Source organism: Sander vitreus, chromosome 8 (genome assembly GCF_031162955.1).
Source record: "Sander vitreus isolate 19-12246 chromosome 8, sanVit1, whole genome shotgun sequence".
NCBI classification, from domain to species: Eukaryota; Metazoa; Chordata; class Actinopteri; order Perciformes; family Percidae; genus Sander; species Sander vitreus.
In genome coordinates, this window is record NC_135862.1 from 28001835 (window position 1) to 28029754 (window position 27920).

Here is a 27920-nt window from a genome sequence, read left to right on the forward strand (position 1 = left end):
CGACCTCCCAGAGTCTTGGCTGACCGGCGCCCCAGCGACTTTGTCGAGTTGCGGAGTCCCTGAGACTGTCCCTGAGATTGCCCCCGTGACTATGCCCTTTCCCGGTACCCCTGAGATTTCGCCCGTCTCCAGTGTCCCAGAGACTTTGCTTTTGTCGGCGGTACGGCCAACTCCTTCCCCTGGCGGTCAGGCCGACTTCTGCTCCAGTTACACTGTCGGTGGAGTTGCCGACTTCTGAACCTGTTGCCTTGTTGGCGGACCCGCCTACTCCTGTTCCTGTTACCTTGTTGGCAGACACTGGCCCAGCTGACCCGTCGCCTGTCTCCAGCGCTGCTGACCCGTCGCCTGTCTCCAGTTCTGCCCTGATTTGTTTCACCTGTTGTGAAGCATTACGTTTCTGTTGCTGTTCGGAGGTTTCAAGGTCTGTCTTGTTCTGTTCTGTCGTGTCTTTTATATTTTTGTCTCGTGTTCCTTGTGGTTTTGTTTCCTGCCCGGATTACTTTTGTTGTTTTTACCTGCTGCTTCCAGGACACTTTTTGTTTGTTTGTACTTTGTTTTGTTAATATATTATCAAGCTCTATTCACTTTGCCTGCTCTCTGCATTTGGGTCCAAGCCTCGTAGCTCAGTCTGTGACATAGATATATGTAATTTATATTCAAATACATTGTTTGGCTCATCACTACCTCCTAGATTATAATCACCTGATATTTCCTGACATTTGTCTCCCCACCGTTATGCTTTGGGTCCCGCTTTCTTTTGGCGGTCGCATCAAACCTGGTGAAAATGTATGTATTTTAAGGGTTTCGGGAATAGGTGCACAAAAATGGCTCGCTAGCGCCCCCCTACAAAATAAAAAAAATTGAGCCCCTGCAGTACGTTTAACGTAGACTAACGAAGCGTAGTACACATATGTAGCATGTCAAGATGTACAAAAAAGCTCATTGGAGCCATACTCAAAAACCCAACAGGAAGTCTGCCATTTTGAATTGAAAGTTCGAAATTAGTACAATTTTGGCCATTTCCACATGTTGTACTTTAACAAACTCCTCCTAGAGATTTGATCCGATCAATTTCAAATTTGGTCGGTGCCATCTTAAAACGTTAAAGGTGAAAACATATTAAAAGAAAAGTTTTTGTCATAGGGCATGGCCGTGGCGGGGCAACAATTTTGTGCTTTTCGCCATCGAAAAAGGAAGTGGGCGTAACTTGAGTGTACATTGTTCAATTGGCTCAAATCTTTTCAGGATTCATAAAACTCTGAGGACATTTACCTGACAAAATTGACTCAAAGTCATAGCGCCCCCTAGTGGCAAAAGGAAGTAGGCCTAAAAGTCAAGGTGCTATACTTTAACAAACTCCTCCTAGAGATTTCATCCGATGGACTTCAAATTTGGTCTGTACTATCGCAACACCTTAAAGATGAAAAGTTATTAAAAGAAACTTTTCGTCAAACGGTGTGGGCGTGGCGTGGCGGCCATTTTGAGTGTTTAGCGATTAATGAGAAAGTGGCTGTAACTACAGTGTACATTGTCATATCTGCTTAAAATTTAACACAATCAACAAGAGTCGAGGCCAGAGGACATATACAGGCCAATATTGACTTTTGGTCATAGCGCCCCCCGCTGGCAACAGGAAATCAGCCTTATGACAAATATCATCTGATTTACATGAAACTTATAATGTGTGGTCTACATGTGATACTGAGCCGCCCTCTATACTTTAACCACGCCTACATACTTAGGCCATGCCCCCTTTCATAACATTTGAACCGTTTAAGGTACAGTCTTGTGTGAGGTGTCATTGAACTCAGCAGAGTTCCGTTTTCATTAGTCATGGTTTGGCCCGCCCCCTATGCTTTAGCCACGCCCCCTTTTTATAACTAATGACCCGTTTGATGTACACTATTGTGTGAGGTGTCATTGAACTCAGCAGAGTTCCGTTTTCATTAGTCATGGTTTGGCCCGCCCCCTATGCTTTAGCCACGACCCTTTTCAAAGCCAATGAACTTTATGATGTAGAGTCTTGTGTGAGATATCATTGAACTCAGCAGAGAGTTCCCTTTTTATTGGTGACGATTTGCAGTGTCTGAGTGCCACGCAAATGCATGGTCGCAAGGATCGGCGTCCGCCAGTAACCCCGACGCGTTCAGAGGAGCTAGGGCCCGTCTAATGCTGCTTGCAGCTTTAATTAGGTGTCCAAGCCCGAGGTGGCTGTGAACCGCGTTTCACAGTTGCAGCGGAGTTGTGGAACCCTATTGTTTTCGTAAGGATCATTATTAGGGGTCCATGGAACCCTATTATTTTCCTAAGGATTATTTTTTTCCACTATTTTTCTTCTCCACCTAAAACTCCCGCTACAGCCTAAACCATACATGGTGGGGGGGGTGCCATTTTCAGGACAGGTCAAACACTCCACAAGGACGTCAGGCGCCACAATTGACCCACTTTCACCACTAGGTGGCGGTATAGCATAACAAACGTGTTTGGTGCTAAAACTCCCACACTGTACACCGGACATTCAAAAACCATATATCGATGCCTTCCCTGGATCCAACTGAATCACCTGATATAGGCCACGCCCATTTCCGCCCAGACTTTTATGCATGAAAAATTGCGATTCATCGAAAACCTACTTTTTAGATCTCAGACCGTGTGACCGATCTACACAAAACGTAGCACGTAGCATCTACAGAACGACCTGACAAAAATGTATCAAATTCCGCATATTACGCACAAACAAATCTGTGTAGCTAACTATGAAAACACCAATTTTGCCATATCTCGGCCAAAATAAATGCTATCAACGTGAAACTTTAGATTCTTGTTTGCTTCTCTGGAGGTGCCTCACAGTTTACGAGAATTGGCCACTAGGAGGCGCTACAAGTACAAAAAGTTTATATCTCATGAACGGCTTATCCGATTTTTACAAAATTTGATGGGTAACCTCTAGGGCCACTCCTCAGGCCCCCCCTCCAGTGGGGTACTGATTGGTCAAAGTGGGTGTGGCATATAGGACCCACGTTTGGATTCACCATTTGCTTTGATGTACAATGGGTCATGGACCTTACCTACCAAAAATTACACGTGGACCACTAGGTGGTGCTATAATGATTTTTTGCTTTCAACTCCCACATTTCAAATCGCCCATTAGAAAACCTTACATCCACGTGTTCCTTGAATTATGCTGAATCACATGATGTAGGCCTCGCCCATTTCCGCTAAGAAGTTTTTTTGCCATATCGCGCAATGTGCAAAACCAACTTTTTCGAACTCGTCCTAGGCGACTGATCTGCACGAAACCTGGTAGGTAGCATGTCCAGATGGACCTGACCAAAAGTTATTAATAGAATATTGCTACATTAAAGTATGCGCATTTGACGACCAAACAAATGTTCCTAGCTAGCTACTGAACACAAACTTTATCATATCTCAGCCAAATTAAGTGCAATCGGCAAATTTTAAATTCTAATTTTGCTTAGATCAGCCATTAGGGGGCGCTATAATCAACAATTATGTGTTTTGGACAATAACTCATTGCATGCAAATGACACATTTACGATTGCAATTTCTCTGCCATAGTAATTGCTATCGACACGAAACTTGTGATCCTTGTTTGGCATGCCGCTCTGAGGCTCTGTACCAAATTTGGCAAAGGTTGGCCATTAGGGGGCGCTATAGTCAATGTAGATGAGTTTTGACCCTTTTAGTAAGTCAATGTTAAAGGTGCTCTAAGTGATGTTGGGTGATGTCACTTCTTGTTGATGTTCAAAGTATTGTCAAACAATATGGAAGCTAGCTCGCCCCTCATCCTCCTCATCCCATCCCCTCCCTTCCACGCACTTACCCTCTAACCCCCACCCCCAAATCCTTTTTGTTGGTTATTGGCTTGAAGACTGTTATTTTTCTGGTTGGCGCAGTTTGTTTTTGTTGTTTGTGGAGCCTGGGCTGTCTACAGAGACCATGTTTTTTTACAGTGTGTTCAGGGGACAGGCAGCTAGCGGATAGTGAGATGTTTGCTAATGGGATATTTGCAATTGTAATGTACCTCAGACCTTGTAGCTCACACCTCTCGTTATTTACTGACATTTACCTCCCCACTGTAACGCTTTGGGTTTTCCATGATGACTATCCAAAAGTCTGCTCTTTTCTTATGTGGCAGACGTTATAGAATGTGTATAAGTATTGTAATTGCATAGGCTACAGTGTGTTTCAAACAAAAACAAGGGAAATTAATAATGAATGTAATGTGTTTTATTTAGCAGATTTAATTCTGTTCTTTGAAGTTTGTGGCAATTGTTAGAGAGAATTAATAGAGAACTGTTTTATGTTTATAAATGCTTATGTGGCATTGCTGTGTGTGTGATATCAATATATATGTGAGATTCATGTTCCGTATTATTTATTTATTTGCCTTTATGGTCCTACAACCTTTTTAACATCCAAGTGACCTCACTGCAGCACAAATATTCTAATAGCCCAGTTTTTCCTGAAAAAAATTATGTTCATAGATTGACTATGGACAACAGGGTTGATGTTTTACAAGCTTTTATAGAAAATAAAACCAGACAGACCAGAAGTCAAAAATCCTTTAGGGCTCTGGGATATTTGCAACGGCAACATACCTTGCGGCTCACACCTCTCGATATTTCCTGACGTTTGCCTCCCCACCGCTACGCTTTGTGTTCTGCTTTCGTGCGCTCCCCGGGATCGACTCGCATCGGGGCGAATGGCGCGATGAGGCTTGGACCCTGTCATAACTGTTTGCAGTTGTAGTTTTTTTTTAAATTATTATTCTCCGCCTTAAACTCCCGCTACAGCTTAAACTGTACATGGTGGGAGGGTGCCATTTTCAGCACTGGTCCAGAACACATATGGGCGTGGTGGCGCTATAATGACGTCAAACGTGTTTTTGACGTCAAACTCCCACATTACACATCGCTCAACAACCACTTTGTAGTTTTTTTTCACATGCTGTTGCAACAACTAGTAACGTTAGAAAAACTACACCACCACACCGGATCTAGCTAGACCGGAAACAAAACAACACGTGCCTGTTGGGCTTGTGAGCTGGCCAAAGAGTAGTAGGCTACCGTTACGTTTTGAGTGGATGGCGAGCGTGAGACGCCAAAATTGATACCAATTAGATTCTGAATGGAAAGTTTACTTTTAAAAAGTTGCCAAATGGTTCCATTGACAAGACCAAAGTGATCTGTGTGTTTTGTCGTTGTGAACTGAGCTATCATCGCAGCACGTCCAGTCTGAAATACCACTTGATGGCCAAGCACACAGCTGATGCAAATTCTCTGCCCCCTTGTCAAAGCCAGGCGACAAAAGCACAAAGCAAGCTGATCCACTTTTCCATGTTGATAAGAGCATTAAAATGAGAAAAAATAATTGGACAAAAAGAAATCTAGGGACATTTAGAATAGATAAAAATGTGCGATTAATTGTGAGTTAACTATGACATTAATGCGATTAATCGCGATTAAATATTTTGACAGCACTAATAATTAGAAAAGTCAATCCAAGGGAGAATAACTAGTTGAGAGCCTTATTGCAATATATTCCATTATGTTTTTATATTTGGATTGTAATCTGTTTCCCTTTACATAAAGATATTTCCATCATATTAATTCAGAAAAAGGTAGAAATAAGGGCATTCACCATAATGCATGAAATTAAGTGTTTAATGCTCAAATTTTTATGGGGGAGGACCCCCAGACCCCGCACATCATAAGTCACCACACAGATCTGGAAACAAAACCTTGGCCTTTGGGTTGCCAGGCCAGTTATGATTAGGCCAAATGTTGGTGCCATCTAACTTGCCGATTACACATGTTAAGCATGTTTTGTTGACTTATGGATAGGCCCACTGATGTTCAGTTATTTTAAAAGTAGCCTCAATTAGGTCTGCATGAAGTTGGAAATGATTTGCTGTTGCAAAGAATCGTTTATGAATGCACTTTTAAAAAAGTTGTGGAAATAAAAATTCTTCAAATACAATATTAAAAAATATTTACATTTTATCAGTTGTTATTGAAACTCATCAAACACACAAAAGATGGCATTTACTGCAGAGGCATGTGTGGAAATATGGGAGTTGTAGTTGTAGTTTTAAAGTATTCATTTCATTATTTTAATAATATTAGGCGGATGGGATTTTGGGGAAGAGGGGGCTCACATTCACCCAATTTGAAAACCCCTGATCTATTGGTTATGAAAAGTAATGTTGCTTTTCATAACTAATAAGATTATTATCCATAATAATCATAGCTGTGGGTATTTTGTTGAATGAATGTTAGTACAAATTGTGAGTTTAATTGTTTAATTGGAGTTTATGGTGAAGTAACTTAAAGAGGCTAATTTTTAGTGCATTCTTTCTACTGTTACCGGTGCAGTTTTCACATGAAAATCAACAAACCATTTAATGACTGGGTGCGCCTCAAGACTGTTTCCCCATGGCACTCACATAACATTTTAGGGCTGATCTTAAGCAAAGATAAAAGTAGAAGGATGTCCTGGGGATCTCTCAGGTCTTCAAAACTCAACATACCTTTCTCATTGAATAGCTGGTCTAAAGTATAAATACCTCTGTCACTCCACTGCTTACAAGCAAAGGGTTTGTTACCAGACATTAAGTGTGCATTGTGCCATATTGGGGTATTCAAATGCCACTTATTGGTGTAGCATAGTTGCTCCTCCACCTGTTTAAAGTTGGTCAATGTGTTGGTGATAATAGGCTAGCATTCACTTTTTTGGACACACACCTGCAACGGCAAGGTCTTGCAGTCTTAGACTTCCAGTGAGGTTTTGCTCTATTTCTCTCCATGGAACTGTAGATGAGGGGTCCATCCACACTCTGAGGGCCTGTAGCTGAAAGGCTCTGTGATACATTTTAAGTTGGGGAGGGCCAGGCCTCCCGTGTTTGTGGTACGTTGCAGGGTAGAGTATTTTAGCCTAGGTTGTTTATTAATCCAAATATACTGCCGAATTAAGGTATCAAGTTTCTTCCTGAAATTTATTGGTGGGGTATGTTCATTTTAACAACAGCAATCGTGGACCGTAGTGATGCTGGCAGCGCAGACCAATTGGCCAGATCCCTTTGAACACTACTTAATATAGTTTCATAGTTGTCCTGGACAACTCGCTGTAGCGATGCGTGTATGGTGATGCCCAAATATGTAATTTTGCTTTGGGTTGGTATTGTAACACTAATGGCTGATGTCACATGCCTGTTATTCAATAAAAGATTAAATTTATTCCAGTTAATTTTATAGCTGGAGATTGAGCTTGATCTTAAGAATTTTTGGAATAGATCAAGATCAGAGATGTACAACAAAATATCATCTGCAAATAATGAAATATCATTATTGCAATAGCAACACAGTCTCACTCCCTACTCGTCAAATGTCTGACGCATGTTCAAGGACCCCCTGGCGTTAAGTTTTATTAAAAGAGGCTTACCTTTTGCGTTATTTTTTGACATGGGGGTCCGTCAGATAGACATTCATGTTAATCCCTCACCCTCGGATATAGACGAAAGGAAAAACACGCCCCCCCTTAACTCGAAATCAGTGACAGTTTTATTATTGGTATTTTTAGCCCAATAATAGTTGTTTTAGTCAACATTTATTCACGAGATCTTATCATGGTTTATATGTATTTCTTATTTCGGTCTATTTCGGCCAGGGAAGCTGGAAGCTTTCTTGTTTAATTCCTGAGTGTTGAGCTTGGTCATCATGTTACAAAACAAAGATTGTTACATCACATGTGTTAGGAAGGTAATTTGGTGTGCGATGGCTCTTCTTAAGACGTCTTATCCTTCATGATATCTTAATGACAAATCAAAATGGTACCACTTTACTGGAGGTCATAATAGTGTCATGACAGCCAGTTTTGTGAAATATCCTGTCACACATCTATCTGACTAAGTGCTAGAATTGGTCTCTAACCTTGCACATCTAATTATAATAATTATTATGTCAACAAAAAGAGGTGGATTTTTTGTTTATGTCAAGTTATCATAACAAAGACATCCTCTGGTAATGTCATCCTGTTTAATGTCAAGTTGTCTTAATATCCTTATTAAGACAACTTGACATTAAACAGGATGACAGGATGTCCTGTGATGGTTGGGGTCGGCTGGCTGTGAGTTTTTGTTTCATTTTCTAGTTTCCTAGTTCCTATTTTGTTTTCCACTGTCAGTTTCTCTGTTGGCCCTGCCTCTCTCTGTGTCTCCTGTGTTTCTCCCCCTTCCCCTCCTGCCTGCCACTGTCAGCTGATTACAAACACCTGTTCAGCATTCCACCATCACCTCTCATGCCGTGCACACCTGCCAGCCATCTACAATCAAGCCCAGTATTTGAACTCCGGATCCACTCACCATCTTCGCTTGATCGTTGTCTCAGCCACTCAAGTGAAACTCGCTACACGCTCTCTTAGAAGACTCAGTACTTACCTGTCTCTGTCTGAACTTTATACTCACCTCTCTTTGTGTTTATCCCCTGCAGCCATCATCTCCAAACCTCTCCATTGTCTCCAGTCAGCTGGCCTCACCATTCGGTCCCCTCCTTACGGCTCCCTGCTCCATCTTGCCTTCACTCCTGCTTCCAGTCTTCCCCTCTCCTACTCCTCTGTTCCCCGGACTCCAGTGCCTCCTCCTCGGTTCCCTTGGCCCCGGCTCCCACACGCTCCCTGAGCTCCCTCGCCATCCTACTCCAGCCTTCGAGTCCCTCGCCATCCTACTCCAGCCTTCAAGTCCCTCGCCATCCTACTCCAGCCCTCGAGTTCCTCGCCATCCATCCCCAGTCCTCGAGTCCCTGGCCATCCTATCTCCGTCCCCATGCCCTCACTCCTGTCCCTGGCGTCTGCCTCCCCACACCTCCTTCCCTATTTATTATTATTTAAATAAACTTCTTTTTGTTGAGCCATGCATTTGGGTCTGTTCTGTCTCCAGCGTAACAACTCCAAAGACATTTAATGTCAAGTTGTCATGACCAAGACAACTTCTGGTAATGTCACTTTTGATTAGACAACCCAAACAATGTCAACTTGTCATGACAAAAATCGAATGACACTTAATGTCCTGAACGTTCATTACTTGTTTATAACATTTATGACATGTTATGACAGTGTCATATCATAGTTATGACAGTGTCATGTCATGATTATGTTGATACCTTCAAGTAAAGTGTTACTGATTTTTCTTTGACTCACAACACTGACTCTCTTACACTTGCTTTCCAACAATCTGAGAACAGCATTGCCTAATGGGTGTGGCTTAATGAAGCAGAGCTAAGTGAATCATTAATAAAAGATAGAGGTATTTCCAGCTTGGACAAGCCTTCCAGAGAGCCAAAGTGTTCCCCAGGTTATTAATTATACTGAGCGTCTGAGCATGTCCTGCCCCACCATGAACCACTAATTATCAATCTCCCACTGCACACTAACGGAGCGCTAAATGAAAACAAAGGAGAGGTGCTCAGGAACAAAAAGCTATCTGTGTTGCTGTCTATTATATCGATAGAAGAGCAGTGATGGGAGTGTGTGTATGTGTGTGCGTGTGTGTGTGTGTGTGTGTGTGTGTGTGTGTGTGTGTGTGTGTGTGTGAGAGAAGCTCTTTCCATCTTCAACAGTCTGAGCTTTACTTGTCCGATGACTGGTAGACATCCTGAGAGCGAGGGTAGAAGAGTGAGGAAGGAGAAGACAGACGCTGACTCTGCTAAACGGTTCAGATGTTATGAAAGGGGGCGTGGCATAACGGGGTGGGCCAAACCATCACCAATGAAGAAGGAACTCTCTGCTGAGTTCAATGACACCTCACACAAGACTCTACCTTAAATGGTTCAAATGTTAAATGGGGCGTGGCCTGAGTAAGTGGGCGTGGTTAAAGTATAGGGGGTGGCTCAGTATTATCGCTAAACACTCAAAATGGCCGCCACGCCCACACTGTTTGACGAAAAGTTTTTCTTTTAATAACTTTTCATCTTTAAGGTGTTGAGATGGTACAGACCAAATTTGAAGTCCATCGGATGAAATCTCTAGAAGGAGTTCGTTAAAGTATAGCACCTTGACTTTTAGGCCTACTTCCTGTTGCAACTAGGGGGCGCTATGACTTTGAGTCAATTTTGTCCAGTAAATGAGTTAGAGTCTTATGAATCATGAAAAGTTTCAAGCCAATTGGACAATGTACACTTGAGTTACACCCACTTCCTGTTTCGATGGCGAAATGCACAAAATGGCCATCCCGACACGGCCATGCCCTATGACGAAAAGTTTTTCTTTTAATAGCTTGCTGAGATGGTACAGACCAATTTTGAAGTCCATCGGATGAAATCTCTAGGAGGAGTTCGTTAAAGTACGACATGTGGAAATAGCCAAAATCGCACTAATTTATGGCTCCAATGAGCTTTCTTGTATGTCTTGACATGCTACATATGTGTACCAAGTTTCGTGAGTCTACGTTAAATGTACTGCAGGGGCTCAATTTTTACAAATTTTGTAGGGGGCGCTAGCGAGCCATTTTTGTGCGCCTATTCCCGAAATCCTTAAAATACGTACATTTTCACCAGAATTGATGCAACCACCAACTTTGGTGAGTTTTGAGTATGTCAAGCCCCTCAAAAAAGTAATTAATTTGCTGGACGAAGTAAGAATAATAATTCCTTCCGTTTCAATAGGGCCTTCGCCACTGTTGGTGATCGGGCCCTAATTAAATCCTGGTTTAAGCATCATGGATGCAGGATGATGCTAAGCTATTAACAGCTGATTCACATAATCTTATGTTTCAGTGAAGTATACGGTGTCCAATCACCAATGTTTACACTGTGTGATTGCGGTTTTGTTTTTGTGACATATCCTTTTGATTTAACCATATCATCTTCATATATGTGTGGGCTTCACGGTCTTTCACGACCAGCATCTGGTTTTACGGTCAGGTCCTGGCTTCAGATTTCCTTTATAATCACAGAGCTTCAGTTTTCCTTCTGTTTTACCTTTTTCTTCACACATACGCTATAATCCTTCACAACAATAACCCCAATAGTTGCGTAATGGCTACACTTTTAACACTAACACATTTCTGGTTAAACTACTTCCACTAGACTGTGACAGCTTTGTGTTTTCTCCAGATTCTATCCACAGTCACTGAGTCTGTTTTAGTCACAATGAGATAAATGCCTAAGCTTTAAGCTTCATCTGCTTATTATTTTAAGAGTTCAGTGATCACCCTCTTGTCAATAATAAATGAACGCCTCAGGTGTCTCTTAAGCAGAAGATAGAGAATGCCTACTCTTCTTCCTGATTAACGTCAGTCCGTACCTGGGGTGGGACGCTCTGGCTCACCTATGGTCTCAGGCTCTGCTTTGCCCCCAACCCAGAAGGGCTCAGGCTGGTGGGTTGGCCCCTGACAAGGACGGCCTTGTGGATTTGGGCTTGCCAGAGCCGGTGGTGAGGACAATGCGAGAAGCCCGTGTCCCTCTCAAAAACTAGGGCGGCCTACTCGTAAAGAAAAGCCGTTGGGACGGTATTTGCCACATGGTACAAGCTCATCAGGTGGATCCCTACTTGGCGACGGCACAGGACATCCTGTCGTTCCTGCCAACCCACCTGCAGGGAATGTTGGCAGTTGTCAGGGCTGTGTGCGTTGGTGCTTCCACACTGAATGAGCATGAAGGTTTCCTGGTTTCTCAGAGGCTTCCAGGAGCTGCCGGTCTGTAAGGCAAGACCTTCTGTCCCTCTTCGGGAATTGGACACGGTCCTTGAAGCAATTTAGCATTCCTTTCTAATCTGACATGGCTCACCTTTAACACTAGGTTCTTCCTGGCATAACTTTTTGCTAGGTTTTATTGCTTAAACGTGGCTGCTAGCACCTTCTTTTGAGTAATGGGTTCTGAATGCCACTATGCAGTAGCCAACACAGTGAGCACACCCCTGTGCCAGTTGGGTCCAGCCAGGGAGATATCTGTACTCTCACTTGCAGAGAGCAGGCCCTCTGAACGGCCTCTATCCTTTCACACACAGCCATAGCGCTTTGCAGGGTTTGCCATGCTGAAGGCTGCATCTGGCACCTAAGCATCAGGCAGTGATAGGGTGTATTTGTATATTTGTATAAAGCATATCATGGCTAAGAAAAGACTGATAACAAAGAAAAGAAAAAGGGGTTTTCTGTTTGACACACTGGTGTCTCATGTCTCATTCAAATACCAGGGTCGAGAATCTTGGAGAGTGTGAGGACGCTTGATCTGCTCTGTCTCCTTGGTCTCCTCGCTGGGTGTCTTAAAGGGTCCCCTTACATATGGAAGGAAGTAGTCTCAATACGATAGAATGTTCAGTTGTAACATTGCGTTTGAACAAATCCAGAAAGGCAGAACCTAAGACTTAACATCTGGCCCTCGAAGCCAAACCTCAGTGACCCTGCCAGATTGGTATCTGGGGTAGATGGTGGCAAACCAATCACCTGCTGTGATGGTTTGGACCCACAACATCTTGCATCTCAGGGGGTGAAGATACTTGCTTGAGCCCCATAAGATTCAGAATAGTCCCACTCAGAATAGTCAGCCTGCAGATCCCCAGAGTCCACCTCCCATGTGGCTGCTTTCAGCTAAGAGAGTGGTATCCCTGCCGCTGTAACTCTATGTGATGAGGGTCATCAACAGCTTAAGGTAAAGGTGGGAGACCTCATCACAGGAGATCTTTCATTACGTGGCTTATGCAGCTTATTGCACACCTTAATACTTGGGTACTTGCACAAATTATTACGCAGCTTATTGTGTGCTTTATTGTGTGGTTTATTATGCAGCTTATTATGGGGCTTATAGTGCAGCTTAATACTTGTCCTATTGCGCAAATAATTGTGCAGCTTATTACTCACCTTATTGTGCGGTTTATTGTGCGGCTTATTTATTATTGCACAAATTATGATGCAGTTTATTGCGTGTCTTATTGTGTTATGTCTTATTGTACAGATTTTCTCACCCCCTTAGAGCCTCTGGTATGCCTGGAAAGGCCACCAGAACTCTTCTGTGCATGGCCGCTATTAGGTCAGCTTCGGTAGTGGGCTGAACCTGGGCGGGTTCACAGAGCATGTCATGCAAGGTGTACAGTACCCCTCTCTGACTCTTCATACAAGTGAGGAAAGGCAGACCATAAATCCAGAGAGGGGTCTGGAGACCAGCTCTCTTTTCACACTAGTGGATGTTGTGTGAATCTTCCTTTCAAATGTCTCCTGCTCTCACAGTGGAAATCAATGAATCAGTGAACCCATGAACACCTGGGCCTATTATACTTGGGCATGGGCCACGTAGCAGTGTGTCTTAAAGTGTTATCCACATCAACTGCCCCCAGTGGGTCAGTCACATGTGGAATATGTAACTGTGTGGAGGGTGTCTCAATACGATACGAACAAATAGTACAACTGGCTTACTTTCTCTCTCAATCATTGTTTCGATCACTTTAGTTTCTTACACTCTCCAACCTTACTTCTCATACGTCCATTGTACAGTGTATCTGTGTATGTTGTTACCCTCCATACTGCATCCCGGTCCCATGCAGGGTTGGAAATCTTGAGTGTGGGGACACGGCACGCTGAGATCCAACTGGGCCTTCAACATCCTCTGCCTCATCCTGCGGCCTTTTTCACACGTAGCGCTGCTACAGGCTGACCAGGGAGACCAGCCTGAGTAGATACATGTCTCTGGTGTGTCATCTAAGAGAGAAAGACATAGAGGTGTTTAATGAATGCAGGACATACCAAAGAAAAAGAGGCATTTTAATATTTTCTTTAAAATCTTTTGCTCATTAAGTGATCGACTGGGCTCACATGGTTAGCATTACCAATTAAAAATGCTAACAAAACCTTTTTTTCTATTTCATTCCACTACAGTAACATACAATAACATTGGTCATTAGGTACTGGCTTCAATTAATGCTCTTTCGAGGTACAGATGCAGAGAAAATGAAAGGAATCAGAATGTCAAAAAGAGCCATTGAACACCATAGCAGCAATAAAATCCACTCCACATCACAATGACCAGGTGCTAAGTCTTAACCCAGCTGATGTCCAAAATCTGAGGAAAATCAAACCACGGAAAGCTGCAGGGGCCTCATGTATAAAATAATGCATAGCTTATACTAAAAGATGGCGTAAGCACAAAAGTTGAAAATTACGTACCCACAGAAATATTTACAAACGGGGCATACACTAGAGTTTAGATTATCTGCTCGAGCCCAAGCCTGAACCCTGCGGTTCGGGTCGGCCTGATAGTTCCCGCCACTATCCTCGGGCCAGGCCGGGCCGGGCCAGGCCGGGCCGGGCCGGGCCCCTGATCAAGCATTTGTGTTTTTTTTAATCATTACTTTATTAGCCTAATTGGGTGGGGAGAAAGCTTGGGTACGGTCAGGCTTGATTTTTTGGGCCCGATCTAAGCTTTAGCATACGCCAGGTCCTGCGCACCTTTTCTGTATACATTACAATCAATGTGAAATTGAGCACACATGAACGAGACCACTGACCCCCCTTTGCCTTCTCCCATTAATGAGTATGCAAATTACTTTAAATGCGCTCCTGACGTCATTTTTTGTCCAATCACAAGGCTAATCCTGCTGCAAAACACACAAAAAAGTATGTTCTAAATAACATAAGTGTATCATTAAAAGAACTGGTTAAACCGTATATGCCACGTCTCCTACTTTTTTACATTCTGTTTATGACATCCATATGGTTCTGTGAAGCTGCTGCATTCAGCCCAATGTTTGGTGAGCCTGGGTCGGGTTCATTTCCTACACCTTGTTCACTTACTTACACATCATCCACAGGATCAGTTATGCATCAGACGTGAGTTTGCCCACCTGACGCTGCATTTCTTCATGGGGAGATGGATCAGTGCATCTGTGAGGATGTCTGTGAGCCTCAGCAACTGTACAGTCTAACAGAGACGATTGCATTTTCCCGTTGCGATCTTGTTGTTGCACAGTGAGTAGGCTAAGATATTTCATCTGTGAGAAATAAGCTTTTGTGCACATAATATAGCTATACAGAGGGTGACTGAAAGTATTCTCTATGGCTTTTTCATTCATTTCACATCCTCATGTTTAAGAAAAGTTATTAAGTAGCCTACGAATTAAACAGTTAATAGCATTTCCCTTTTGGGTTTGGCTTTTTGATGTGGATATAGCCATATAAATGATTTTGGAACTTTTATGGTGTATCATGGTGTGTGTCAGCGGATATATTTGTTTTTTCATAAACATAATAAATGTATGACAGTAACTGGAGTGGAAACCTTATTTTGTGATATTTGGTGAGTTTCGGCACTTTTCAGTTAGAATTTGTTAGGTTACAGAGCCAGACAAGACTTTGTGGACGGCCACACATTCTCACGGCTGCTCCAGCACAGCAAGTTCATTTTTATACATCACACCGTGTGCGTGAAAACCAGCATAAGCAAATCTTTCGTGCATAAGCAACGTTTATACATGAGGTCGCAGGTCGTGACAGTTTCCAGGGTGTGTGCTCAAGGGATGCACGGACTCCTCAGACTCATGTTCTAACAGACAAGTTTGGACTCATGTTCTAACAGACATATTTAACACCTCCCTGAGTCAAGCCGCTGTACCATCATGCTTCAAAACCTCAGCCATCATCCCAGTCCCGAAAAAACCCATAGTCACTAATCTAGATGACTATCGACTGACAGCACTTACTCCCATAATAATAAAGTGCTTTGAAAGACTACTTAAGGGTCACAAGACATCTATCCTTCCCTTCATACATCTATCCTTCCCTTCATACCCTCTTCAATTCACCTACCTACCACCCAAAACGTTTCACTGAGGACACTATGTCTACTGCACTTCATCTGAGCCTGGGACACCTGGAGAAAAAGAACATGCATGTACGGATGTTATTTGTCGACTTCAGATCGGCATTCAATACCATAATCCCCTAGCATCTGGTCAATAAACTTGGTCCACGTGGACTAAACACTCCACTGTGCAACTGGAGTTTAGATATTCTCTCAGAGAGGCCTCAATTTGTAAGGGTAGGTGGCAAAACATCATCCACCATCTCAGGGGTTCTCAACCTTTTGCAAGCTGGGCCCCCCCCAAAGCTGGTTCATTGCAGTTGGGCCCCCCGCTTCCCGGCGCCACCCCCACTACACCAGCTTGCATAGATAGATAGATAGATAGATAGCCCTAGGCTAGGCTATTATTTTTAGGCCCACACTATTATTATTATTATTATTATTATTATTATTATTATTATTATTATTATCATCATCAGTAGGCTGCTCGTTGAGCACATAACTGCAGAGTGATACATGCACATCGGGGTTACTGGCAGACGCCGCTCCTTGTGGCCGTGCATTTGCGCAGCACTCAGACACTGCAAATCATCATCAATGAAAAGGGAACTCTCTGCTGAGTTCAATGATATCTCACACAAGACTCTACGTCATACAGTTATTTAGCTGTAGGGGGCGTGGCTAAAGCATAGGGGGCGGGCCAAACCATGACCAATGAAAATGGAACTCTCTGCTGAGTTCAATGATACCTCCCACAATAGTGTACAAGAAACGGGTCATTAGTTATAAAAAAAAGGGTGTGTGGCTAAAGCTTAGGGGGCAGGTCAAACCATGACCAATCAAAAAGGAACTCTCTTCTGAGTTCAATGATACCTTACACAAGACTCTACCTTAAACGGTTCAAAAGCCATTAAAGGGGGCGTGTCCTGAATACATGGGCGTGGTTAAATTATAGGGGGCGGCTCAGTATCACATGTAGACCGCACATGTAAATCGGATGATGTTTGTCGTATAAGGCTGATTTCCTGTTGCCAGCGGGGGGCGCTATGACCAAAAGTCAATTTTGGCCTGTAGATGTCCTCAGACCTGGACCCTTGTCAATCGTGAGAAATTATAGGCAGATATGACAATAGTTACAACTTCTTCGTTCACGATAAATGCTCAAAACGGCCACACCGTTCGACAAAAAGTTTTGCTTTAATTAGCTTTTCATCGTTAAGGGCTTTAGATGACACAGACTGAATTTGAAATTGATCGAATGAAATCTCTCCGAGTAGTTCGTTAAAGTATAGCACCTGTAGTTTTGGGCCTACTTCCTGTTGCCAATAGGGGGCACTATGACTTTGAGCCAATATCGGCCTGTAGATGTCATCAGGGTTGGACTCTTATGAATCCTGAAAAGTTTCGAGACCAATTGGACAATGTACTCTCAAGTTACACCCACTTCCCGTTTTGATGGCGAAACGCACAAAATGGCTGCCCCGCCACGGCCAGGCCCTATGACGAAAAGTTTTTCTTTTAACAACTTTTCATCTTTAACGTCTTAAGAACACTCAGACAAATTGTCACCAATGAAAAGGGAACTCCCTGCTGAGTTCAATGATATCTCACACAACACTCTACATAATACAGTTCATTAGCTGTGAAAGGGGGCATGGCTAAAGCATAGGTGGCGGGCCAAACCATGACCAATGAAAAAGCAAGTCTCTGCTGAGTTCAATGATATCTCACACAAGGGTCTACATCAAACGGGTCACCAGTTAAGCAAATGGGTCGTGGCTTAAGCATAGGGGGCGGGCCAAACCATCACCAATGAAGAAGGAACTCTCTGCTGAGATCAATGACACCTCAAACAAGACTCTACCTTAAACGGTTCAAATGTTATGAAAGAGGGCGTGGCCTGAGTAAGTGGGCATGGTTAAAGTATAGGGGGCAGTTCAGTATCACATGTAGACCACACATTATAAGTTTCATGTAAATCGGATGATGTTTGTCATATAAGACGGATTTCCTGTTGCCAGTCCCCCACTGGCAACAGGAAATCCGTCTTATGTGCTATGACCAAAAGTCAATATTGGCCTATAGCTGTCCTCAGGCCGGGACCCTTGTCTGATCATGGGAAAGTTGGGCCAGATATGACAATGTACACTCAAGTTACAACAACTTCTTCATTCATCGATAAATGCTCAAAATGGCCATCACGCCCACACCGTTGAATGAAAGCTTTTCCTTTTAATAACTTTTCATCATTGAGGTCTTCAGATGACACAGACCGATTTTGAAGTTGATTGGAGCAGTTTGTTAAAGTATAGCACACTCACTGTATATGATCTGTCCATGTTCACATCACTTGTACCTTTTGCACAGGTAACATGCAAATTAATTAAGTTTTTCTAAATCAAATTAACAAGTTTATCAACACAAATGTTTAAATCAGATGTATTCAATAATCTCAGTGCTTTCAAATCAAAAGTTTTCATTAAGGCAACTTAAATTTAAGGCAAGTTTACTTAAAGTTGTATTCCTTTCTAACTCAGTTATTTGCTTCAATCTTCTGTAAAATACTTATTTATTACAATCTAGTTGTATGGTTTAAGGACAAGTAATTTTTTTAAATTACAATCGCTTATAATTTCGCTTTATTCAATATATAAGTAAAAAGTTTAAGTTGGTTAGGGAAAACGAGACTCAAATCTGATGCGTTTTGAGACTATTATACAAAAGTAAAAAACATACAATTGCATTTATGTTTACCAACATATGCATTGAATGCATAATAAATGTATTTCATGTATGTAATTTCTCTATAACAAATGTGCCTAAACCACACAAGTATCAGGACTAAATTAACTCTGAATTTAAAACATTGCCAAAGTGCTAAGAAGTTGCAACAGAGTATTGTTTTAGTAGGCATACTATGCATACTAGTCTCAACACACTGTATAGCATTATCACACTTGTATGAAAAAGTGCAAAACAAAGCAGAGGCAAAGTAATTTTTGCGCTGATTATTTCAACTTGGACCCTATTTTTCCATGCATGGTTGTCAAAGTGACTGATGTGAACAAAAATCTTTGAAATTGGTCCAGTATTGAGTGAGAACGCTATAACCAGCAGCTGTGAACTGGCCTGCAATGTAATCCTATAGGACAAATGTTCACTGTTTGTTTGCATCCACTAAAAGTGCTGTTTTTCCCACTGACAGGCTCAGATTATTTTTCCAAGTGTCTGACAACATTATGGAAAGGATCCCTACAGATATAGACCAGCCCCGGAATCACCATCGCCATCCCCACCAGACTCCATTCAAATAAATAATACTTTTAGTGTGTATAGAGCCAGCATATTTTTACACTTAAATGAGTGAATTAAGGGTTTATTTTAACCAAAACAGATTGCTTGTCGAAAGGTGAAAAAGTGGATTTTATGACGATAATATAACTGTTTATTTTAAGGGAGTCTGGTGGGTTTGGCCATAGCGATTTTTCACAGTTTCACACAGTTTTCACATGTAAGTAAATAAGGAGAAAATTAAATAAATTACGTAGTACAAAGTAAAATGAACTAAGGATTGTGAAAAATGTTTATACATACTCAGCTGTAAAAAGTACATGAACCCACAAATCAAATTAAGCGAAACAAATTAGAATCTACTCAAATGTTGGCACTGCAGTGGATCAGGTTCACTTACAACATGTGACCTTTTCTGCAAACCCCATAATCTGATCTGTTACAACAACCCGTTACTTCCCCCTAGGCACCCAGATATTGTGCAACACATGTCCATCTCTGCATGAAAGTGTCCATTTTCAGTTGCAGATTTGCTGTCATTTGTTCCATTATATAGACTCTTTTCAGTCTCTGTGTCCATTGTGTTAGGGTTGGTGGTTTTGGCTCCTTCCAGTTCATCATTATCATTTTCTTGGCAATCAGAAGAAGTATTCTCAATATGTATTTCTGATCTGTATTGTACATCTCTTCAGGTACCACTCTTAACAAAAACAACTCTGGCTCAGGAGAGACCACAAACCCCATAATCGTTTTCTTTGTTCCAAAACTCTTATATTATTGGGCAGTCCCAAAATATGTGCAGGTAATGCCCAATTTTGCCACATTTTCTCCAACATAGTGGCCAGATTGTTCTTTTATATATGAAGAGATAATGAGAGTTGTTAAAATAACAGATTTTTAATTTCCAATCAAATTATTTACACATTTGGCTATTAATTCCTTTATGACAAGTGTGTTTTATCCATTCATTTTCTATTTTAATTTTGTTGATTGACTTTAGATCAATAAAAGGTATTGCTGATAAAGATATGCCCTTAGCTGTGCTTTGTTAAAATAAATGAGTCCACCCGGTTTCCTATTGCTATTGCTGATAGTTGTGCGGCCCAGTAGTAATATTTAAGATTTGGCAAACCCAGGCCTCCCTTATCTTTCGATAGCATTAATGTTTTTAGTCTCACCCTTGGTCTCTTTTTTCCCAGATAAATTGAGAGATTAATCTGTTGAGCATATCAAAGGTGGCGATGGGAACTCTTACAGGCAGAGATTAAAATAGGAAGAGGAGTCTCGGTGATACATTCATCTTAATCTTATCGTCTCCTCTCTCCCTAGTAGAGACAGGGGAAGAACCTCCCATTGTATATCATTTTTTATTTCTTTAATTAACTTACTCTTTTTTGCGTTGAATAATTTTGTAGAGCAAGTAGTAAAATTAACCCCCAAATATCTAAACCCTTGTCTAGACCATCTAAAGGAGACCAGTTTGTTTAGTTGCGTGGGCCAAACACCAGCCACCATCATCGCCTCTGATTTGCTCTCATTAATTTTATACCCTGGCCCTTGAAAATCTAAATATCGTCCACGAACAGTGCTATCTTATGGACTGTACCTCCCTCATCCTCTATTCCTTGGATCTGTATATTTTGGCATATTGCCTCTGCTAGGGGTTCAATACTAAGGGAAAACAGGATGGGCGAGAACGAGTCCCCTTGTCCATGCCCCTCTCCACCCTAAAAATGTCCAAACAGAGATTATTGACTCTCACTTTTGATTTAGGGTCTTTATAAAGCAAATTAACCCAGGTAACAAATTCTTCTCCAAAGCCCATTTCTGTTAGTGTCTGCTCTAAAAATATCCAGTTAACTCTGTCAAATGCTTTCTCAGCATCTAAGCTGAGAAGCATTGACGGTTGTTGATGCTTTGCTGCTATTGACTGTAAATTTAAAGCTCTCCTTGTGTTGTTTGTTCCTTGACGGCTTGTTATAAATCCTGTTTGGTCTGATTTTATTAATTTCTTTATATTAGTTTGGATCCTGTTAGCCAGGATAGAAGTTAAAATTTTATAATCAACACACAAAAGGCTTATTGGGTGATAGCTAGTGCACTGTAGGGGATCCTTCTTTATGTAGAACTGTTAGTTTCCTACCGTGATTTTGGAGGTTCTCTTGATTTTAATGCATGGTTATATAGTTTGCAGGGTATAGGTGTAAGTTCATCAGTGAAAGCTTTATAATATTTTTCAGAGTAACCATCTATTCCTGGCGATTAATTAGGGGTCCAATCCCGAGGGGACTGGGAACCCTGTATGCAAGGCTACGCGGTTCACAGATCCAGCGGAGCTGGGAACCCTATTGTATTTCTAAGGATTATTATTCGTCTTCTTATTAGGGGTCCAAGACCGAGGGAGCTGGGAACCGCATTTGCAAGGCAACGTAGTTCACAGATCCAGCGGAGCTGTGGAACCCTATTGTTTTCCTAAGGATTGTTTTTCTTATTTTTCCGCCTCTAAAACTGTTTCTACAGCCTAAACCGTGCATGGAGGGGTGGTGCCATTTTCAGGACCCTGCTAGGACCTCGGACCAAAAAAAAGTACACACTTCCACCACTAGGTGGCGCTATAGCAGAAAAACGTGTTTGGCCCTATAACTCCCAAACCGTACATCCCACATTTAAAAAATACTCCTTTCCACTCGTTCCCTGAATTCAGCTGAATCTCCTGATATAGGCCACGTCCATTTATTTTTCTTGCATTTTATGCTTTTGTCAGCAGTCACATCATCAATAAATACAAGAGAACCAGTTCCATTGGCAGCCATACATGCCCACGCCATGACACTACCACCACCATACTTCACTGATGAGGTGGTATGCTTTGGATCATGAGCAGTTCCTTTCCTTCTCCATACTTTTCTCTTCCCATCACTCTGGTACAAGTTGATCTTTGTCTCATCTGTACATAGGATGTTGTTCCAGAAATGTGAAGGCTTTTTTAGATGTTGTTTGGCAAACTCTAATCTGGCCTTCCTGTTTTTGAGGCTCACCAATGGTTTACATCTTGTAGTGAACCCTCTGTATTCAGTCTGGTGAAGTCTTCTCTTGATTGTTGACTTTGACACACATACACCTACCTCCTGGAGAGTGTTCTTGATCTGGCCAACTGTTGTGAAGGGTGTTTTCTTCACCAGGGAAAGTATTCTTCGGTCATCCACCACAGTTGTTTTCCGTGGTCTTCCAGGTCTTTTGGTGTTGCTGAGCTCACCGGTGCGTTCTTTCTTTTTAAGAATGTTCCAAACAGTTGATTTGGCCACACCTAATGTTTTTGCTATCTCTCTGATGGGTTTGTTTAGATTTTTCAGCCTAATGATGGCTTGCTTCACTGATAGTGAAGCCTCTTTGGATCTCATATTGAGAGTTGACAGCAACAGATTCCAAATGCAAATAGCACACTTGAAATGAACTCTGAACCTTTTATCTGCTCCTTGTAAATGGGATAATGAGGGAATAACACACACCTGGCCATGGAACAGCTGAGCAGCCAATTGTCCCATTACTTTTGGTCCCTTAGAAAGTGGGAGGCACATATACAAACTGTTGTAATTCCTACACCGTTCACCTGATTTGGATGTAAATACCCTCAAATTAAAGCTGAAAGTCTGCAGTTAAAGCACATCTTGTTCGTTTCATTTCAACTCCATTGTGGTGGTGTATAGAGCCAAAAAGATTAGAATTGTGTCGATGTCCCAATATTTATGGACCTGACTGTACTTCCGTCAGTACACTGCTAATGTGCACTGACCACTTACTGCCGTAGTGCCCACTTTCGATGGTTAGTATTGTCCCAAAAGGAACACTTATGTTAAAACACATACCGCTTTGTCGATCAAAAAAACAGACAGATTCACGAAACACGTTTCGGTTAACTATTTTTGTAAAATATGAGATTGTATTCTGAACGAGCCGCCATTACTGTATGGTCGGTTTTGAAATTTGGGAGAAGCCCGACCCACGTGACGCGTTCATCCAATCAGCTGCCAGTCAACGTCCCTGGTCCCTCCCCTTCTGCTTTGTAGTCAAGATGGCGCCCGTTTAGTGCAAGTAGGGTCCATCGCTCCACACTGAACTTTTTGACCGTTTTTAGGGGGTCATCCGGGTGCACTGACTTTTTGCATTATCTACACTATATACAAGTGTTTGAAGTGTGCAAGTAGGCGGTTTGAGACACAGCCTGTGTTTTTGGCCATTTCCACATGTCGTACTTTAACAAACTCCTCCTTGAGATTTCATCCAATCGACTTCAAATTTGGTCTGTGCCATCTTAAAATGTTAAAGATGAAAAGTTATTAAAAGAAAAACTTTTGGTCATAGGGCCATTTTGTGCGTTTCGCCAACGGAACAGGAAGTGGGTGTAACTCAAGTGTACATCGCCCATTCAGCTAAAACATTTTCAGGATTCATAAGAATCCAACCTTGAGGACATCTATAGACAGATATTTACTCAAAGTCATAGCGCCCCCTAGTGGCAACAGGAAGTAGACCTAAAAGTCAAGTTGCCATACTTTAACAAACTCCTCCTAGAGATTTCATCCGATCGACTTCAAATTTGGTGTTTGCTATCTCAAGACCTCAACGATGAAAAGTTATTAAAATCAAGACTTTTTGTCGAACGATGTGGGTGTGGCATGGCAGCCATTTTGAGCATTTAGCGATGAACGAGAAAGCTATTGTAACTTGATTGTACATTTTCCAATCTGGAAGAAATTTGTCATGATTGACAAGAGTCCAGGCCTGAGGACATGTACAGTCCAAAAATAGATAGGCATGAAAAAATGGCTCGCTAGAGCCCCCTACAAAACTTAAAAAATTGAGCCCATGCAGTACATTTGATGTAGACTCACAAATTCTGGTATGCATATGTAACTTGTCAAGACGTACAAAAAAGCTCATTGTAGTAATACCCTAAACCCAAGCGGAAATCTGCCATTAGTGTGTTTTTTGACCATTTCCACGTGTTATACTTTAATGAACTCCTTCTAGAGATTTCATCCGATCGACTTCAAATTTGGTGTTTTGCTATCTGAAGACCTCAATGATCAAAAGTTATTAAAAGCTTGAGTTTTTGTCCAACGGTGTGGCCGTGGCGTGGATGCCATTTTGGGCATTTGTCGATGAACAAAGAAGTTGTTGTAACTTGAGTGTACACTGTCATATCTGCCAAGGGTCCAGGCCTGAGGACAACTATAGGCCAAAATTGACTTTTGGTCATAGCGCCCCCTGATGGCAACGTGATTTCAGCCTTATATGACAAACATCATTCGACTTACATGAAACTTATAATGTGTGGTCTACATGTGATACTGAGCCACTGCCTATACTTTAACCATGCCCATGTACTCAGGCCACGCCACCTTTTATGACTTTTGAACCGTTTAAGGTACAGTCTTGTGTGAGGTATCATTGAACTCAGCAGAGTTCCTTTGTCATTGGTCATGGATTTGCCTGCCCCCTATGCTTAAGCCACGCCCCCTGCATAACTTATTACCGCCTGACATAGACTATTGTGTGAGGTATCATTGAACTCAGCAGAGTTCCTATCATTGGTGACAGTTTGCGATGTCCGACAAAAGCATAAATACACAGGCGCATAACCCCGACGCACAAGGATGTGCGAGGGCCCATCCAACGCTGCTTGCAGCTTCAATTTTAATATATAAACACAAATCAAAACTTACAAAGAAGCCAATATTTTATTTGGTTGTCTCCGTATAGTTAAACACTACGTTCATGTAGAACACAACATTTCAGCTTTCCACACATGCGCGTTTGCCGTAAAAAGGTACAGGCAATGCCATTTTCTGTTCACGTTAACAGCGCATGTTAAAACCTGGTGCTAATATGCCACCAGTGCCCGGTATCTACCGGACGGAATAGCAACGTGGATTTCAGTGCCACTTAAATGTCTGCACTGCTCTCTGATGCTCCGAAACAGACGTTAGAGGCAACAGAAACATTGCTGCATGTCAAGCTAGTAAACACTAATAACACGTTACACTTGGCAACAGGTAACGTTAGCCTACCATTAGCTACAACAGTAACTGAATTAAACACGGTTAAAATGCTGACAGCTAAACGGTGTAAAAGTGTGACTGTATTTCACTGTAGAGGATTCCAACACCAGGACGTACAACCGTCTGCTGCTAAAGCTATGAGCCAAAAGATATAAACTAGCACTGGTAACTGGTAACTGCTGCAGAAAAACAACACAGACTTGAAACGATTGCGTTTACTTAAAACTGGTAAACCTCGTGGTGCATTCAAAGTTATTTTAAAATACCATTTTCTCATCTGTTTTTGTCGTTAACAGCAATTTACTGGTGAAAGAAGTAATTATTGTTAAGAGTTATTGTTATTACATTTTTAATGATAATTTAAATTACCCCCTCTTTTGTGCTGATCCGAAAATTGATCCCATCCATGACTCAAAACCGTGATCCGAAACGTGAGTTTTGTAATCCGTTGCACCCCTATTTGAGAAGGATGGGACATTATATTGTAAGCCATTTTCTCATTGTTTCATTATTAAAATGTGTGGTATAGTTACATATGAAATTAATTACTCTTAAATATAGGCAGTTTAAAACATGGGAACCGTATTGTCAATTTCGGCAACTAAAAGCTGATGCCTGGTTGCGAAGCCTGGCAACCACTTTAAAAAGTTAGCGTTGAGCCCTGACTTTTTATAGCCCCTCCAGTTTCAGATTTGCAGTCATTTTACATTAGACGTATTGGGTTTTACTTTGAAAAATCTTCGAATGTATGCAGTAAAAATGTCTAATTTTCAGTATGGGTGTAGTCAGAGTTGTCATGAACTCAGATAGATAAGTAATTGTATGGAAATATGGAGCACAATCTTTTTGTAATACTTTGTAAAAGTCATTTTACAGTAGAAAATGTGGGACTTTACTTGGAAAATCCTCCATATAAAGTAAAAAGGTTTGAATTTTTTATGGATATTGTTAGAGATGTCAACCAAAATATTTTAGTCATTGACTGGATTTATGGAGCAAAATAGTTTTATAGCCCCTCAAGTTTCAGATTTGAAGGCATTTTACAGTATAAATGTGGGACATTTACTATGTAAAATCCTAAAATATAAATGTTTGTTTTTACTTCTTGTAAATATAATCCAATAATCTTATTTTCATATGTACTTTAAATATAAACTTTCTTAACACCTTATTTTGAAAACCCGAAGTAGTCCCATGTGTATCTTTCCGCTAACTTTGCTAAGACCGTTGATGTGCGCTGTTTAAATGCATTTACCATAAGTAGCAGTATATGAGTGCACTACAATTTTAGCGTTGGCTGATTTGACCACGAAGATCTGAGTGTTGGCTGGCTTGACTGCAGTGTTAACTGTTACAAGAATATTTATTAAAATGTAGTCTGGCGCAGTGCTCACTCCACATCCCTTTCAGCAAACTGTTTCCCACAGGTTGAGAATTTACTTGTGGTGGTGGGTGGCGCAGGATGTGACGGCGCGGCAAGTGATTGCTGGGTTCAGTAATAAACTAGTCAAACGAAGGTGAAAACAAGGACTACATAACATTATCAGATAATTTAGAAAGAAATCACTATTTACATATTAAACAAATTAAAACTAAAAGACAAGTTAAAAGATTAGTTATTAGGGCTACATGATATGAGGAAAATATGCGATATGCCCTAACATTGTTAAATATCATGATGATATTACTTGCGATATTAAAATGTACTCAGTTCTGCTTTTCTGCTGCTTTCAGTTTTCTGCTAAAATACAACAAATTGCTTGTTGAATTTAAAACAAATAACAGGAAAGTGTAGCCATGATGTGCTCTGTCACTTAAATGGTTATTTTTTTGCCAAATGTTAATGGTTCAGCAAATAAAATATCCGTAAAGCTATACTATGATCCATACAGAAAGTTACGTTATTATAAATCTCAGCACTGTTTTTTCCTAACTCCTGTTAAATCAGTAGTAATTTCTTGTTCATTTTGGTTGGTTGTTTTAATCTGTGTTTTGGGCATCCTAAACATGCTGTTCTGTACTATCCATGTCCTGTTGCACTCATTTAGATCTCATCTGAGCAGATTTCTGTCATTCAAACAACTCTGAGTTGTAGTTTAAATTTTTTTATTTTAATAAATGAAGGGTTTTATTCAGGCTCAAGTCCATTAATACAGTTAATGGATACAGGCACGGAGAACTGAAGGCTCGGTTAGCAACGATTAGCTCCGATTAGCAGTTAGCTCCAGTCAGCTCCATTATAAATAACAGTATTTGGAGTGGAGGAGACTGAGGTCAGGGGTAACAACCATACTCTGATAAATGACATTCGGGGAGCTTTCACAGCGGTGTGACCGCTGTGTTTCTACGGTTTTATTAGTACAGTTAATCCCACAGCAAGACCACCAGTGCATGCTACTACTAACGTAGCCTCTGAGCCTGAAGTGAAGCGTTGACTGTGTCATGCACGCAACTTCACAAGGGGGAGGGGCTGGAGGCAGCTGGTCTCTGTGCGCTTTAAAAAATACGCCATTGTTTGGAGAAAAAAAAGATTATTTGGATTTTATGTTTCTTGGTGGGTCTCAGTCTACCTGGGCGGGGTACAGTAGCTACCAACAACATTTTTTTTCACTTCACCTGTTCAAATGGCTTAATGTAATAACCCAATTGACTGTCCTGCTGTTACAGACGTGAACTCACGTTAACCACAGACAGTTGTCTTATTCAGCGACTTGCGGCAGTTCACGCTGTTATTTTGTACAACTAAAGGGAAAACACTGGAGAG

At 41.5% G+C, this 27920-nt stretch overlaps 1 protein-coding gene across 1 annotated transcript in view; it reads right to left on the bottom strand.

Moving 5' to 3' along the window:
- LOC144522554 (spondin-1-like) overlaps nt 1-27920 on the bottom strand; it is a 279723-nt gene that overhangs the window by 33150 nt on the left and 218653 nt on the right. The window contains exon 11 of the mRNA XM_078257725.1: nt 13523-13705. Coding sequence (XP_078113851.1) covers nt 13523-13705 — 183 coding nt within the window. The remainder of the gene's footprint in view (nt 1-13522; nt 13706-27920) is intronic.